This window comes from Arachis hypogaea, chromosome 10, assembly GCF_003086295.3.
Source record: "Arachis hypogaea cultivar Tifrunner chromosome 10, arahy.Tifrunner.gnm2.J5K5, whole genome shotgun sequence".
Taxonomy (NCBI): Eukaryota; Viridiplantae; Streptophyta; class Magnoliopsida; order Fabales; family Fabaceae; genus Arachis; species Arachis hypogaea.
Window position 1 is genome coordinate 105,852,366 of NC_092045.1, and position 14,970 is coordinate 105,867,335.

The 14,970-nt window shown below is 33.6% G+C and overlaps 2 protein-coding genes across 3 annotated transcripts; both read right to left on the reverse strand.

Annotated features, from left to right (window-relative positions):
* Positions 1-1,588: 1,588 nt before the first annotated feature.
* On the reverse strand, positions 1,589-6,985 carry LOC112716302 (probable boron transporter 2). 2 transcript variants are annotated; one of them, XM_025768181.3, is made up of 12 exons: positions 5,521-6,985; positions 5,272-5,354; positions 4,997-5,189; positions 4,735-4,873; positions 4,453-4,627; positions 4,074-4,240; positions 3,805-3,978; positions 3,586-3,681; positions 3,219-3,356; positions 2,811-3,130; positions 2,239-2,509; positions 1,589-2,106 (listed from the first exon to the last, which is right to left on the reverse strand). In XM_025768181.3, the coding sequence occupies exons 1-12, from the start codon at positions 5,622-5,624 to the stop codon at positions 1,798-1,800; spliced, it is 2,169 nt and encodes a 722-aa protein (XP_025623966.1). In that variant the 5' UTR covers positions 5,625-6,985; the 3' UTR covers positions 1,589-1,797. The 2 variants fall into 2 exon arrangements, with proteins under 2 accessions (XP_025623966.1, XP_025623965.1); XM_025768180.3 differs by having other exon boundaries at positions 1,589-2,109.
* Positions 6,986-12,997: 6,012 nt separating this feature from the next.
* LOC140175741 (secreted RxLR effector protein 161-like) lies at positions 12,998-13,654 on the reverse strand. The gene has a single exon (XM_072204289.1). It carries the CDS (start codon positions 13,652-13,654, stop codon positions 12,998-13,000), a length of 657 nt encoding a protein of 218 aa, XP_072060390.1.
* Positions 13,655-14,970: the final 1,316 nt, after the last annotated feature.

The window sequence follows — 14,970 nt, forward strand, 5'->3', positions numbered from 1 at the left end:
TTGCCAATAATTAACTAGTAAAATAGTGGATGAATAAAGAGTGAAAGAAAAAACAGAATTGAAGAAGAGTGTTAGAAGATTATTAGAATTTATTATTTTTTGCTATGAATTAGCCATAAATGTTTAAAAGTATGGAATAAAATATGTTGTTAGATTATTAGATTAAAAAAACTAGACTAAAAGAATTGAGTTGATGACTAAATAATGACAAAAAACAATAAATTTTAATAATCTCCTAACATTTTTCTTTGCTAATTATTAGTCGACAAAAATTGGGTTCCACTATTTTTCATTCTTTCTTATCAAATATATGATTCATTCATTAAAAGTAATAATTCTTAAATAATTACATAATGATCACTAAAACCGACAACATAAGAGAAAACGAGGTTTCTCAATAAAAACGAATTACAAACAACATCCAAGTTTCTAAATTTGAGAAAGGAAATTAAAAAAATGTTACACATGATTAATTATTTGTTAGATTATAGATTTATTTTAAAAGAGCCAAATCAATTTTGTCAATTTAACCTTTTGTTCGTTTAACGGGATCACATACACACTCTATCCATTTTAGTTGAAGCAACTTTGTGTTGCTTCTAGTGTCAGATTCGTTGTTTTCTCAAACACACTACAAAAATGCTATTCGTACATTAAAATCAGCTACCAATGTATTTGTTTATAAATATATGTGTGGTTTAATTTATTTTCAACGCGTATTTGTATTCCAACATGTATTTTATATTGGTGGCTGATTTTAGTGACTAATTTTAGTATACACGTAGTATAATCATATCAAACTATCAAATATAAACCACTTTACTGCAAAATAAACTCTAGCTCTAGCCAAATGTGACTAGGCCTTGGCGCATGGTAATAATTCATTTGCCTCGTGAGTAACTAGACCTATATTCGAAACTTGATTGAGAATTGAGATAAGTAGTAAATAAATACTTTTAAAGTGTTGTGTGTGTGAGTGTGTGTAGTGTAGGTGATTTGTGATGTTGTGATACCTAAGTTTGCAATATGCATATTCTTTCTTGCTATACTCAAACCATTATTGAAATGCTGTCAGCATCTTTGAAAGGACTGGTTAGTGCTTATGGGAAATGGGTTTCATCTTGAGACTAAAGATGTAGGGTCAATGGTGTTGTTATACAAGCACATATTGTAAAGACTTTTGTTCTCTAACCAGGGAAAGTAAAAGCCAACCTAACACATCATATCAAAGCCTTGTGTATGCATTCATTGTCACTATATAGTACCACTTCTCAGCATGAACAAAAATACAAATTCTCCAAATGCATGTGAATACACACGTCAAAGTCACCACCATACTATCTCTTTTTAATAAGATATAATCAAAGAAATGAATAAATTGTTCTTGAAAAATTGAACACCAACTACTCCCAAACATGTCCCTTTCCTTACATGGTCAATTGAGGTGAAAAATCGAGAAGTCATTTTAGATTGAACAGTTTTTTGCACTTTGATTTTTATGTTCTTTCTCTACAGATTCCAAATCTACGACCCAAATAAAAATAAAACTAAAATTCAATACAGAAATCATGTAACATGCAAGAGGATCTATCCATCAACATGAAAATATACCTGCCCATTTTATAGTTACTTTCAAGCAATAATGCAGTCAAACAACAAAGTATGTGGTAAAAAGTTAAAAAAGGAAGAAAGGAAAGACACTAAGAAGATGAACTCTTTTTGTTACATGAATCAAGCACATAACCTCTAAAGCATTGCTTAGTACTACTACTTTGATATGTCTTAGCAGATATATTTTTAGCTTGAAGGTGAACCATTGGTATGTTTCCCAAGATTTGACGGCTGCGGACTAGGAGTTTGCTTCAACTTTACCTCCTTACCTTTTGATCCTAGGCTGCTTTCCCCTCTCAACTCGGTTACTCGAGGGCTTGGAATCCTTCTTGTTAGTTGTGGGCTACTAGCAGGTCTTATATCTCCAAATGAAGTTGGGGTTGAGCTTGATGTTTTTGGGCTTTGGGTCCGGCGGAACTCTCCACGACTCCTTGTAATAATTTCATCAAGAATTTCACCACCACTGATATTTACTGCTGCCTGACCATTTGGATCCTGCTAAGTAGATAGTAAGATAGACATGAAACTACAAACAGAACAACAGCTTTCAACAGACATATAAGGCTGCATTGCTTGTTGTACTAATTCGATAACAGTTAAGCAAATGACGTAGCTCAAATTACTTACATCAAGGGAAGCATTGAAGGAAATGGCAGGTGCTTCCTCAAATGATGCAGCATCCAGCTCTGAAAGATGTGCTCCTTTGAAAAACTTAGGAAGGATATATTGCCGTACCGGGACAAGAAGCATGATCAACAATGGGAATAGGACCCCGGCGATTGGTATCCAGGTTATGCCAAAGCAGAGAAGCAAGTAAACTGTTTGAAATATGGTAAACATGGCAATTGTTTTGAACGGCACCGTCTCCACGAATGTAGCATGGTATTCCTCCAGCAGTCTATTAAAGTAGGAAACAGAAACAATGGGGTGATCAGCATCTTCAACCTCTCAAGATGGAATGTATGCAAACGCATAGATACATGTTAACATGGATGTAAATGTAGGTGTGCAAGAATATGCACAACTGAAACCACTTACAAACTTACCACTCACACATTTGACTAAAAAACATTTATATAAACATGTAGTGGAATTCATAAAAGCTGATCATGAAAGGAATGAATGAATGTCTAGGAAAAATATTCAAATTCATAAGTCCTGTAACTAAGGCAATGATAAAAATGTGAGCATGAATATACTTGTATCTTCTGCTTGGAGCCGTGAAAAGATACAATATTCTTTCCCAAAACTGATTTCCAGGCAAGCTTTCAATTGCCATAAAGGCAAAGTAACCCCAAAGCACTGAAGAAGGTATCTTCTTCAAAAGAGGCATGGCAGCAACACAAGCTCCAACCATCAATGACTGCAGTAGATTGCTAAGGCGTTGCTCTTTAACTTCAAATGGCAAAAGATCATCAATGTCCTTATTCACATCGAAGACAACCTCATCAACAGGAGCATCAATGTATCCTTGACTTGAAGCCAGTTGAATGGTTGATTCCTTCAGCTCCTTCAGGCCCTGATTGATGGATGAAACAAAGGATTAAGGAGAAAGAAGATCAAAAAACTTTCAAATCAAATGGAAATACCATTAGGATTAAAATTACCAAGGTGGGTGGCATTTGAGGAACCAAAGGAGTCTGCATTTCGTCATATGCTTCTCGCATACTTTGATATAACTGACTCAGATTCACATTTCTCCGCATGCTTTTTCGTGCAGTAGATACAAGCTTATTTCGTAAAAGCTACTCCAAATGAAACAAATATCCATCATAATCAATTAAGAGAAGAGACTAAAGAAATCAGGCAATAACAGTTTGTCAATAACCTGATTAAGAGAAAAGAAACAAAACGATATCTAAGAGAATTAAAATTATTCGACTGTAATTTTGAACAAAATCCAAGCAAATCTGTAAGACAGTCAGGTTATGATTAATGATTGAGATATGTTCAAAGTTATTATAACTGACACACCTGATGTTTTAGGGTAGCTAAGCTTTTGGTATGCATTGGAGATTGTGGAATCACACCATTTGAAGGAGGGATACCAATAAGCCCACAGAGTATGGTCTAGCAAGCAACATGAATATGAATTCATAAGGGATATATTTTGCTAGATGTAGTAGAAAGTGGGTAGCTATTCCACTACTTCTGTTGCAATTAAATTGACAGGTTTTCAAAGAGGATACATACCATAATTCCCAATATTAGCAAGTCATAGTGATAAGATGGGGGTTTTCTTAGATTGAACTCCTCCTGTTGTGCAAGCTGTGATGAAACGTTGTGATCAAAGTAGTAAAGCACAGCAATCATAGTTGCTGGTATAAATGCTCCAATAATATATAAGATCGGCACATCCAACATCTCCTGCAAAAAAGTTTTTAAAGAAAATTTGAGCAATGAACTATGCTTGCTTTGCAAGGGGCAAAGCAAGAATGAGGCCTTCCATATAGTGACATTACCTTGATAACAGTCCAATTTGAGTATGCACCAGGAGACCATGGATTTGGACTGAAAAGTCGCCTGGGGATTCCCCTTGGAACTTTATTAACAGGTATATAAGAAACAGAAGTCCACACAAGAACCATTATAGGGACTCCATAATCAGCTATTAATCCCCTTAGCCAACCTATTAATGTGACCATAGTTTAGAAGAATGAAATCTTGATAAAACAAGCAACTTTTGACTGGGAAGACATTTTCCAATTGAGAAAAAGGAAAATAGGCCTCAAAGTACTTGATGACATGAAAGTAGTTTATTGAAATCATATCAAATTTGCACTCTATGTTGAAATGTAAATGACTGAATTTCAGATCTCGACCTAGAAGTATAACCAATACCTGTCCCATAACGCCAGGATCTAGCCTTACGGCTCTGTAGTCCGGTAAAAAGAAGGCCAAATGACAAGACCAACGCAAACATTCCATTGCCAAACAGCCAAGAGGATTGGAGTGCAATCTGATTACTACTACCTTCACTCTGGTTCTTAGGTACACCAAATTCTTCAACAAGTCCCTTTGAAATGGAGATCATTAACATTATTATTAAACCAAAATTTCATTTACATAATCTTTAATGGGAGTTTCCACAAGAAAAGGGGCTCATGGTTGAACAATACTCACCTTTATGGCCTGCTGCATAAAGAGCATTGCAATTAGCAAACCAAATAGTTCACCAGCAACGCGTGTGAATCTGTTGATTATGGAGCATGCACCAAGAATGGAAAGCAAGAAAAGCAACAAGGCAGTCCAAACACACACCCTGAAAGTAAAATAAGACAAAATAAATAAATAAATAAATAAAGTGGAGAAAGTTATTTCAGATTCATTGGTAGTTAGTCCTAAACTTATAAAGAACACAACATTCAAGGAACTCAAAAGATACCATCCAGTCCAAGGTAAGAACAATTTGTGTCCCAAATCTTTTCTATCCTTTGCAAAGTTGTACATGAATGTGTACATCAGAACTGTGGGCTCAGCTACACCTACAATGAGGAGTGGCTGACCTCCAAAGACCGAGTGGATAATGCCGCAAATAGCTGTTGATGCAAGACTATGCACTGCAGTGAGAGTTCCATCTGTAGAAAATGATAAAGCATTTCTTAGCAAACAGTGGTTGAAATACTAAAATTACAATGAACCTGAAGATTTTTCTTGTACCAGTATTTCTCTCCAGTTGCTCCCCGAAAGATATAACCGGAATTGCTGAAGCAAAAAATATGTATGTTGTTGGGGCCAGGATCCTATATAACAGTATAACACAATGTCAAGATTCATCTACAAATTTTCTTGTATAAAACTCAAGCAAAATGTTCAAAATTTTGTATGCAACAGGCATGATTTTGGTTCAAAATTATGGCAGCTAATTAGATTACCAAAAGTAACAACCATCAACATTATATCACAAACCTGAAACCAGATTGGAATCCACTTGTCCAGTCTTGCTTGTAGCACAAAATTCTCGCTTTCAGGTCATTCTTAATCCCACGGAAGGGAACAAATGTTTCTTCCATGGAAGTCTTGGACTACCAAGCAATTAAAGTCTATCTTATGTTCTGGTTTATTGACTACAAAGAAGCAGCAGATGAAATTGAAAGATGCTGATTCACTTCAAGCCAGCTCTAGAGGTTAAAGAAACATTGATTAAGACCGCATGTACAAAATTTCGGATAAATCTCTGGGCAGGGAAAACAGAATCCTACATATCATCCTAAACAGGAAAGAAGGAAGAAGGTATACTCATTTTGTTTTGGTTGTTGAGAAGATTATCATCAGGCCCTTGATAAAGGGGTCAAAAATTAATGAATCCAAGCTTAAGAATTTACATATCAAATAATAATCTATGAACTTTTCCACATATATTGGTTATGTCTAACAAAAGAATGAGTCAGTAATTGAACAAAAAAACACAGTTGGAATTACATATCCAACCGAAACTTTATCAGAGATTTTGTTCTTCAATAGTCAACAAGAAGAAAAGACACTCTCCACAAGCTTTGATTGAAGATTAGCGTTCAGCCATGGCAAAGCCTAGATCCAAGACCAACCCTTTCTCTTGATTATCCTCCATATGCTATCTAAGTTGAAGCAAAAGTGGCAGCATTCCAGTTACATATGCAATATCCGGAGAGTGTCTTAACTAACTAACTAACTAACGAAAAGCCATCATCACAGCCTGCATTTTCTTATGTTTCAGAAGCTGCTGATGAGAAGAATGAGCATGGAAAGAACACAAGAATCAAAGATTAACGAGATTCCATGATTGACAAAAAACCCATGATTGGAAATGTTTCACAACACTTTTGAGGATCTGGGCATTAACTGGAAAAGCCAAAAGGGTACCTTAATCTGAAGTCAAAATTACATTTTTCAGCAAGGAGCACTAGAAATGGGAAAGAAAGCAAAGACTTGGAGCAGACAAAAGAACAAGCAGGTAGTGTGCAGTTTACATTTAAGTTTGATTCTTGAGACACAACAAAGATTGAGACAAACCCAAAAGACCAACACAGAAGAGAGAAGAACAAACTAAATTCCAATGAAGCACAAAAACAAGGAAATGAAGACAATTAGTATTATTATATGAGTGAGATCTTTGTCAAATTGAAAGAACAGGCAAAAAAGGGTGCAATGAGAGGGATTTTTGTTTGTGTGGCAGAGATGATTGTAATGGGCAATTTGGGTTTAGTTATATATAAATTTCTTGAATGAGGATTGAAAGTGGTAATATGAAATATCAGAAAGAGAGAGTTGGTAGTGCTGAGGTAGTAAGCAGAAGCAGCTAAAATGAGTGTGACACAGTAAACAAATCATAAAGCAAGACATAACAGCACACACAGATAAACAAGTTGTTTTGGTAACCGTTCAGGACAATGATAGTTGCGTGTTCAAAGTTATTTTATTTTAGGCTATCTTTTTCTTTTTCCTTAACAGAAAATAGTGAAATAAGAAAAGATTTGTGCTGTTTCATGCTGAAAGGAAAGAGAAAAAGAGAAGAAAAAAAATAGGTAAAATTTCCTTTACTTTTAAAAATCCTTTAATATTATGATTTTGAGTAAATTATCCGATTAAAAAAATTATTAGATAATATGTTTTTAGGATTTAAATTGTATTATAATTTTGCTTTTTATATATTTAATTTATTTTTTATTTTATATAAAATCTCAATTTTTAATAATAAATAAAAATTTTATTTGAGATTTATAAACAATAATAATAAGTAAGCTAAAAATTCTAGTCATAAATATTATAACCAACTTAAATTAGTCAAATAGTTAATTTATTTATCTGATTAAATAAGTATTAGAATTTAAATTTTATTTTATATACACAGTAATTTATTAGTTTGAAGATACGTAGACAATATAAAAAAAACTTGTATGCATTATGAACCTTACTGTATAGCTAGGGATTAATTAAATCAACTTGAGTTATATGACTCTTTTTTCCCAACAATTTTTTTTATTACACTTCTAGTCACTAAAAAAATACCTGTGATAGATATTTAAGTTGACAAAACATACCCTATTTGTAGGTATCCAACCAAAGAGTTGAAATGGTATTTTATATAATTTCTCGATGTTTATTGATATCTTATGTTATTAAAAAAAAGTAGTTCAATTCATGTTAATTGTAAAAATGACCAGTCACTAAATTTTTAGTCCTTTGAATATTGAAAACGTTACATGCATGATCATCTTTTTGACATTCACTGTTAAAAAGTTATTAAATAACTGTTACTGATGTGAGACATTAGTGAGTAATGTGAAAGAGTACAAAAATATAATGATATTTCAACATTAAAAAAAATAATTTAGTTACTATATATGATATCTAATAAAAAAATCCAAATCAAATAACTCATAAAACCATAAAACCTGATTTTCCTTAATGCTTTTAAGTGACCTAAGTTAGGTTAGGTCAATCCTAATTATCTGATATGATTAAAAATTATAATATTAAAAATACATATAAATAGTGTCTGTACGGTTCAATTAAGGAGGCAACAATCAAAATCAATTTTTATTTATTAAAGTGTGGCAGAGATGAAGATGTTGAGATGGATGAGTGGTCATACGCGATTGGATAAAATAAGGAATGAAGATATAAGGGAGAGAGTTGGAGTAGCACCCATTGTGGAAAAGATGGTTGAATCGCGTCTCAGGTGGTTTGGACATGTGAGAAGAAGACCGATAGAACATCCAGTCAGGAGGGTGGATGAGATGGAAGATGGACAAAGGGCGAAAGGCAGAGGAAGACCTAAGAAGACCATCCATGAGGTGGTCAGACGAGATCTACATGTAAACGGTCTCACTGTAGACATGATACATGACAGAGTACAATGGCGTCGTTTGATTCATGTAGCCGACCCCACTTAGTGGGACAAGGCTTTGTTGTTGTTTGTTGTTTGTTAAAGTGTTAGAATTTTATGAAATTTATTCATGAAGTTAATATTATCATTTTGATAAATTATCAAATAAAAACATACTCTAGTCATAGCTAAAGATTGAAGCTTGAACTTGATCAACTTCATCATCTTGATCAATTAGAATTATAACATATAGAAATCAAAATTAAATTCTCTTTTGACTTGGTTGAAAACTAAAATCATGTAGTATTACACAACTTGATTAATTTGGAAACCATATGCGATATGCCCACCACTAGTAAAACTATATATAGGTGATGTTGTGTGTTAAGTTACTTATCAATTTTTGCTAAGAAGTTATGAGTTATATATAGCGAGTGTTAGAGAAAAAATTATAAGGTTTTTTGTGTGTGTTGTATCTCTACATTATATTTATTTTATGTACTAAGTCGTTAAACACTCTTTTAGTTAGAGTAAAAGATTTGCTTTATTCTTTTGACATTTTTTTTGTATTTCAGTTAAGTGTTTACATCATTTGTATTTGAGTCAGATAAAGAGAAACATTATCCAAAAATACTATATTTTTTTAAAAAATGTAAAAAGAAAATTAAAATGAGTTGGCTGTTTAACTTGCGGGATAGTCCATTTAACAATAATTTTTTTCGGATTATTCGAGTTCAACTCGTTTAACCCGAAATTTAAATAGGCTTAACTTTAAAGACAAAGGCCGTCTATTTAATCGGATAAACGGTGATTCGAAAAGTTTAATTTATTTTGAAAGCCTTAGTTTCAAATACTTCAATAAATATTGTTAAAGATGGTGGAGATATTCTTTAAATATCAACATGATTGGTTGATTATTCATGGATATTTGATTTTGATATTTTATATTAACTAGATTTAGCACTGATATTTTATTTCAAGTGGAGTTTTTTAGTATAATATAAAAATTGATTTTGAGATGGAGATTGTGAAGAAATTAAAATAAATTTTGATTTATGAAGGTGTTGAAACATTGTGGAATTTACTCATGAAGCTGATATTTTCAATTTGATAAGAAAAAGTATAGAAAACCAACTATGTCATAAACCAACTTTCCTCTAATTTAAATTTTCTAAAAAATAAAAACATAAAAAAAATTCCTAATCAAAACTTATTCTAATTCCATTTTCACTCTCACTCAAGGTAAAAAGAATACCCCACAAACCCTAATCTCTCTCCCAATCCCCCCACGCCGCACCACGCTCTCTCCAAAAACCGCAGCAGCTTCGTTCGTCGTATATCCACCCTAATCTCTTTACATTTGTTGCCACCGCCTCATCCGCTGTTCGCGCAAGGAAGACAACCACCATCGCGCGTCTGCTTCACCGTCCTCGCGTTCCATCGGTCACCCTTCCTCACGTGCAACCAATCCCCCATTTGTTGCCTCTCCGCCACGTGTTCTCCATCGCAGCTGTGACGCGCCCCGCCTTGCCATTGCATCGTCCAAAGTTCACGAACCCCGTTGCCGCTACAAACCATCGTAGCCTCCACTATTGACGTATCACACCTCACACTAATTGCGTCTGAGTAGTCACTATTGCAGGTCTTCTGCATCCACATCAAATCTAAGAAATATCTATTAAAAAAAAAGAAACATCCACCTAAAATAAAAAAAATATCCTTCTTGAAAAAGAAGAAAAATCCACCTAAATCAAAGTTTATCCATCTAAAAACAAAGTAACATCTACCTAAAATAAAAGAAACATCCAATCCATCTAAAAGCAAAAAAAAAATATTCATATAAAAGCAAATAAATATCCACATTAAGTCAAAGAAAATAACTATCTAAAAAAAGAAATATCCACCTAAAATAATAAAAAAAACATCCATCTAAAAGCAAAAAACATCTAATCCATCTAAAAGCAAAAAACATTCATATAAAAGCAGAGAAATTTCTGTTTAATCAAAGAAACATCCATTTTAATCCGAAAAAGAAATATCCAATGAATTATAAAAAAACTTCCACCATAATATGAAAAGAAACATTCAATGTAATATTAAAAAACATCTAATGTAATCTAAAAAAAAATCCAATGAATAAGGAAATAAACATACTCTTGTGTCAATCTGGCCTCAAACCAAACTTCAATTCAAGAAAATTTAAACTTACTTATAACTAACATTTTTTCAAAATTCCCAAACCAAATGAAAAAATATCTATTATCATGGAAAAGAGAAATCCAGCAAAAGAAATAGATAATTAATATGCATAATCCATAGAGAAGGATACATTTACTTCAAAAAAACTTCTACTAAATTAAAGAGAGAAAATCTAATGAATCAAAAAAGAAACATCCAATTGATTTAAAAAGAAACATCTAAACTATTTAAAAAAATCCAATGTAATCCGAGAAAAATATCTAATACATAAGAAAATAAACATTCGGTTTAATTTGAAAAAAAAAAAACTCATTGTTTAAACTAGTTTATAATTAACGTTTTTTCAAGACTCTCAAACCAAATGAAAAACATCTACTAGCATAAGAAAGAGATATCCAGCAAATCAATCGGACTTGGTAACAAGCAAAAAAAAAATTCAAATCATATACTTAAACATCTGAAATGGTTTAAAAGAAACATCAAGTAATTTAGTAAAATCAATTAACATCCTATATGAAGCCCCGTAACCTAGAGCATAACCTAGAGGAGAGAAGAACATCTCTATGAACAGTAAGTCCTAAACATTTACTACCTTTTTGGAGTGCACTGGCGACACGATAAGGAGGCATGGTGTAACGAAAAACGAAGGGCGTCATGGAGGCAGAGACCGAGAAGACGCGGTCTGATGAAAAGGATAGAGAAGGGGCGGCGTTCGTTGTAGTCGGAAATGTCGTACGCAGGGAGCAAAGGGAGTGCGACTAACGAGCGACTGCGTTGCTTTGTCGAACGGCGTGGCGCAGTAGGGCGACGGGCAGCCTTCTTCCTCGTCGGGAACGCGGGGTACAGGGGAGAAGAGGTGTGGTGCGGCTGTGTGGAGCAGAGGCGGTACGAGACATTTCTTTTTCATGCGGCGCAGCATAGTGAGGCAACTGGCGCGACACATTGCTTCTTCGTCCTCGGGAACGCATGGCACAAGGAGCAGAGGCGAGAAGAGACACGGGAGTAAGGCGGTTGCGGTTAAAATTTAGGGGAGTAAAATATGAAAGGTGAAATGTGAATTAGGATAAGAAGGAATGAATGGAGTGAGATGTTTTTTGTTGCAGTGAATCTTAAAATCGAACTCAATAAGAGTTGACCGAAATTGGTTAGACTCCTTATTGATTACTTAATGGAATTGATTTGATAATTATCAAATAGAAATATACTCTAGTCATAAACAAAGAATAAAGCTTGAATTTGATCAACTTCATCATCTTGATCAACTAGAATTATAGCATATAGAAATCAAAGTTAAATTCTCTTTTGATTTAGTCAAAAAGAGAAAACTAGAATCATGTAGTAATAACTAGTATTACAAAACTTGATCAATTTAAAAATCACATGACCGTCACTAGTAAACTATATATATGTGATGTTGTGTGTTAAGTTGCATATCACTTTTTGTTAAGAAATTATGAGTTTTAGTTAGTGAGTGTTAGAGAAAAATTTGTAACTTTTTTTTGTGTTGTGTTTTCACATTATATTTGTTTTGTTTATTAAGTTATTAGTCATTTTTTTGGTATTTTAACTTTGTATTTGAATTGAGGATTTACACCATGTATCTCGGATATAATTGAGACATAATTTTAAATAAAATGTCATAATTAAATTGTCACTTTATATCTCATTAGACATTTGATTAAAGTATAATGACTGCCAAATCTTATAACTTTTTTATATTATATTTTTTTAGTGAAATATATTTATGTTTCTTTATGTTAATTGTCTAAATTTTCCACTTCTATTTATACGCTCTGTTTTCTAACAAAAAGGTCATTGATATTATTTTCTTTAAAATATATTTTTCATAATAATGTAACTCGAATCTAAATTTTTTTACACAAGAATTCATTACAAAATGTTACTAAAATAGTAGTATTATATATCTTTAATTTGAATTTTGTAGTTTTGTTGCTAATAAAATTTATACCATATTACACGAATACACAAAATCAATCATATATATACGATTATTTTTAATAGTTAATTACTTTGTTATAAATCATATGTTACCATGGTACAAAGAGTTTAGGAAAGAAACGAAGAATTATTTAGAAAAGTATTATTTTTATTATTCATATTTCTTATCTGTGATTATAAGATTCTTACCAATATATAAACCAACAGTACGCTAAGGGTATACTCGTTATGGAATAATATCCTAATAAATTATATTGATTTTTTTTCTAACCCTCTTTGATATTTTCCTGATTTTGTTCCCTAATTATAATATTCTAATACTCCCTTCAAGGTGAATAGTGGGATCACCAATACTCAGCTTGGTTAGAACTTTAGTAAGGGCTTGTCTTGAAACTGTTTTAGTAAGAATATCATCTGATCTCACAAATGGAAGCTTAATAATGCCATTTTCAATTTTTTCTTTGATAAAGTGTCGATCCCCCTCAACATGTTTTGTTCTATATCATGTTGTACGAAATTCTCTAAAATACTGATTGCGACTTTGTTGTCACATTTCAACTGGCTTGGCAACTGTGGTGGAAACCCAATCTCAGTCATCAATTTTCTTATCCACAATACTTCAGCGATGCCTTTAACGATCCCTCGAAATTCTGCCTCTGCGCTTGAAAGAGCTACAACTGTCTGCTTCTTGCTTTTCCAAGTTACTAGGTTGCCTCCAACAAGTGTAAAGTAACCAGCTATTGATCTTCTATCATTTGGGTTGCCCGCCCAATCAGCATCAGTGTATGTCTCAACCTTCAAATGGCCATTCTTTTTGAAAATGATTCCACTTCCTGGAGCTCCCTTCAAATATCGAACTATCCTCATGGCAGCTTCCATATGATCTTCTTGTGGTTTATGCATAAACTGACTTACTATTCCCACAGCATAAGCTATGTCAGGCCGAGTATGTGATAAGTAAATTAGTTTTCCAACCAGTCGCTGGTACCTTTTCTTAGCTGTTAGGGTGACACCTTCTACTATCTTCAACTTGTGATTAACTAGCATGGGCGTATCTATTGGTTTGCAATCCACCATTCCTGTTTCTGCCAGAAGGTCCAAGATGTACTTTCTTTGGGAGATAAAGATTCCTTTGCTGGATCGTAGAACCTCTATTCCTAAAAAATATTTTAGTCTTCCCAAATTCTTCATTTCGAAGTCTGTAAATAGGTTCCTTCTCAATTTTTCAATTTCTTCAGCATCACTTTCCGTTATGATCATATCATCTACATAGATTATTAGGCAAGTGATTAAATCTCCCTTTTTTTTTTAAAAAAAAGGGTATGATCAGAGTTACTTTGCTTGTACCCATACCTTTTCATGGTATCTATAAATCTTCCAAATCAGGCACGTGGAGATTGTTTAAGTCCATAAAGAACCTTCTTTAACTGGAAAACTTCATGTTTTCTAAATCCTATTGAGAAACCTGGAGGAGCTTCCATGTACACTTCTTCTTTCAACTCTCCATGCAAGAAAGCATTCTTGACGTCAAATTGATGGAGTGGCCAATCTTCATTTGCGGCTATTGAAAACAACACCCTCATAGTATTAATCTTTGCAACTGGTGAAAAAGTTTCAGTGTAATCGATACCATAGGTCTGTGTATAACCTTTGGCCACCAACCTTGCCTTGTACCGTTCAATAGTGCCATCTGCCTTGTGTTTAATGGTAAAAACCCATTTGCACCCGACTGACTTTTTTCCTTTTGGTAGGATATACTTTTCCCAAGTTCCGTTCTTCTCTAGAGCTTCTATTTCTGTATTCATGACTTTTCTCCATTCAGCTTTTTCATTGGCTTCTCGGACAGTTCTTGGAATGTCTTCTGTTAAGAGTCAGGCAGAAAAAACCTTTGCAACATCTGCTATTCCTTCTCTAGCCACTCTTATTGGGTATCTTGAGTTACGGAGAACATGTTCTGGTAAGTACCGATCAGGAGGCATCTCTCTGTTTCTGCTTGGAGGAAGAATAAAGGTACTAGGCTCTGGTTCTTCATGTTCCAGTGCTATACTGCTATTGTTAATGGCCTCATTAAAAACAGGGAGTAAATTATCAGATTGACAATTACTTACCTCTTGTCTGACATTCTTAAAAGGACTCTCACTGGTTGTATATACTGAGTTGTTTTTTACGTTGAGTGAAGTATGCTCGGTGGCTCCATCTACTTGCTTTGTTTGAACAGTTTCTGGGCAACAAAGGTTATTTAGCCAACTTGGTGGTTCATTATTGTTCTCCCCTTGAATGCCATGTTGTCGGCTGAAGTAAAATTTGAATTCTAAAAAATCACAATCCATGGTCACATGAATACGATGAGTGATTGGATTGTAGAACCTATACCCTTTTTGGTGTGTAGTATA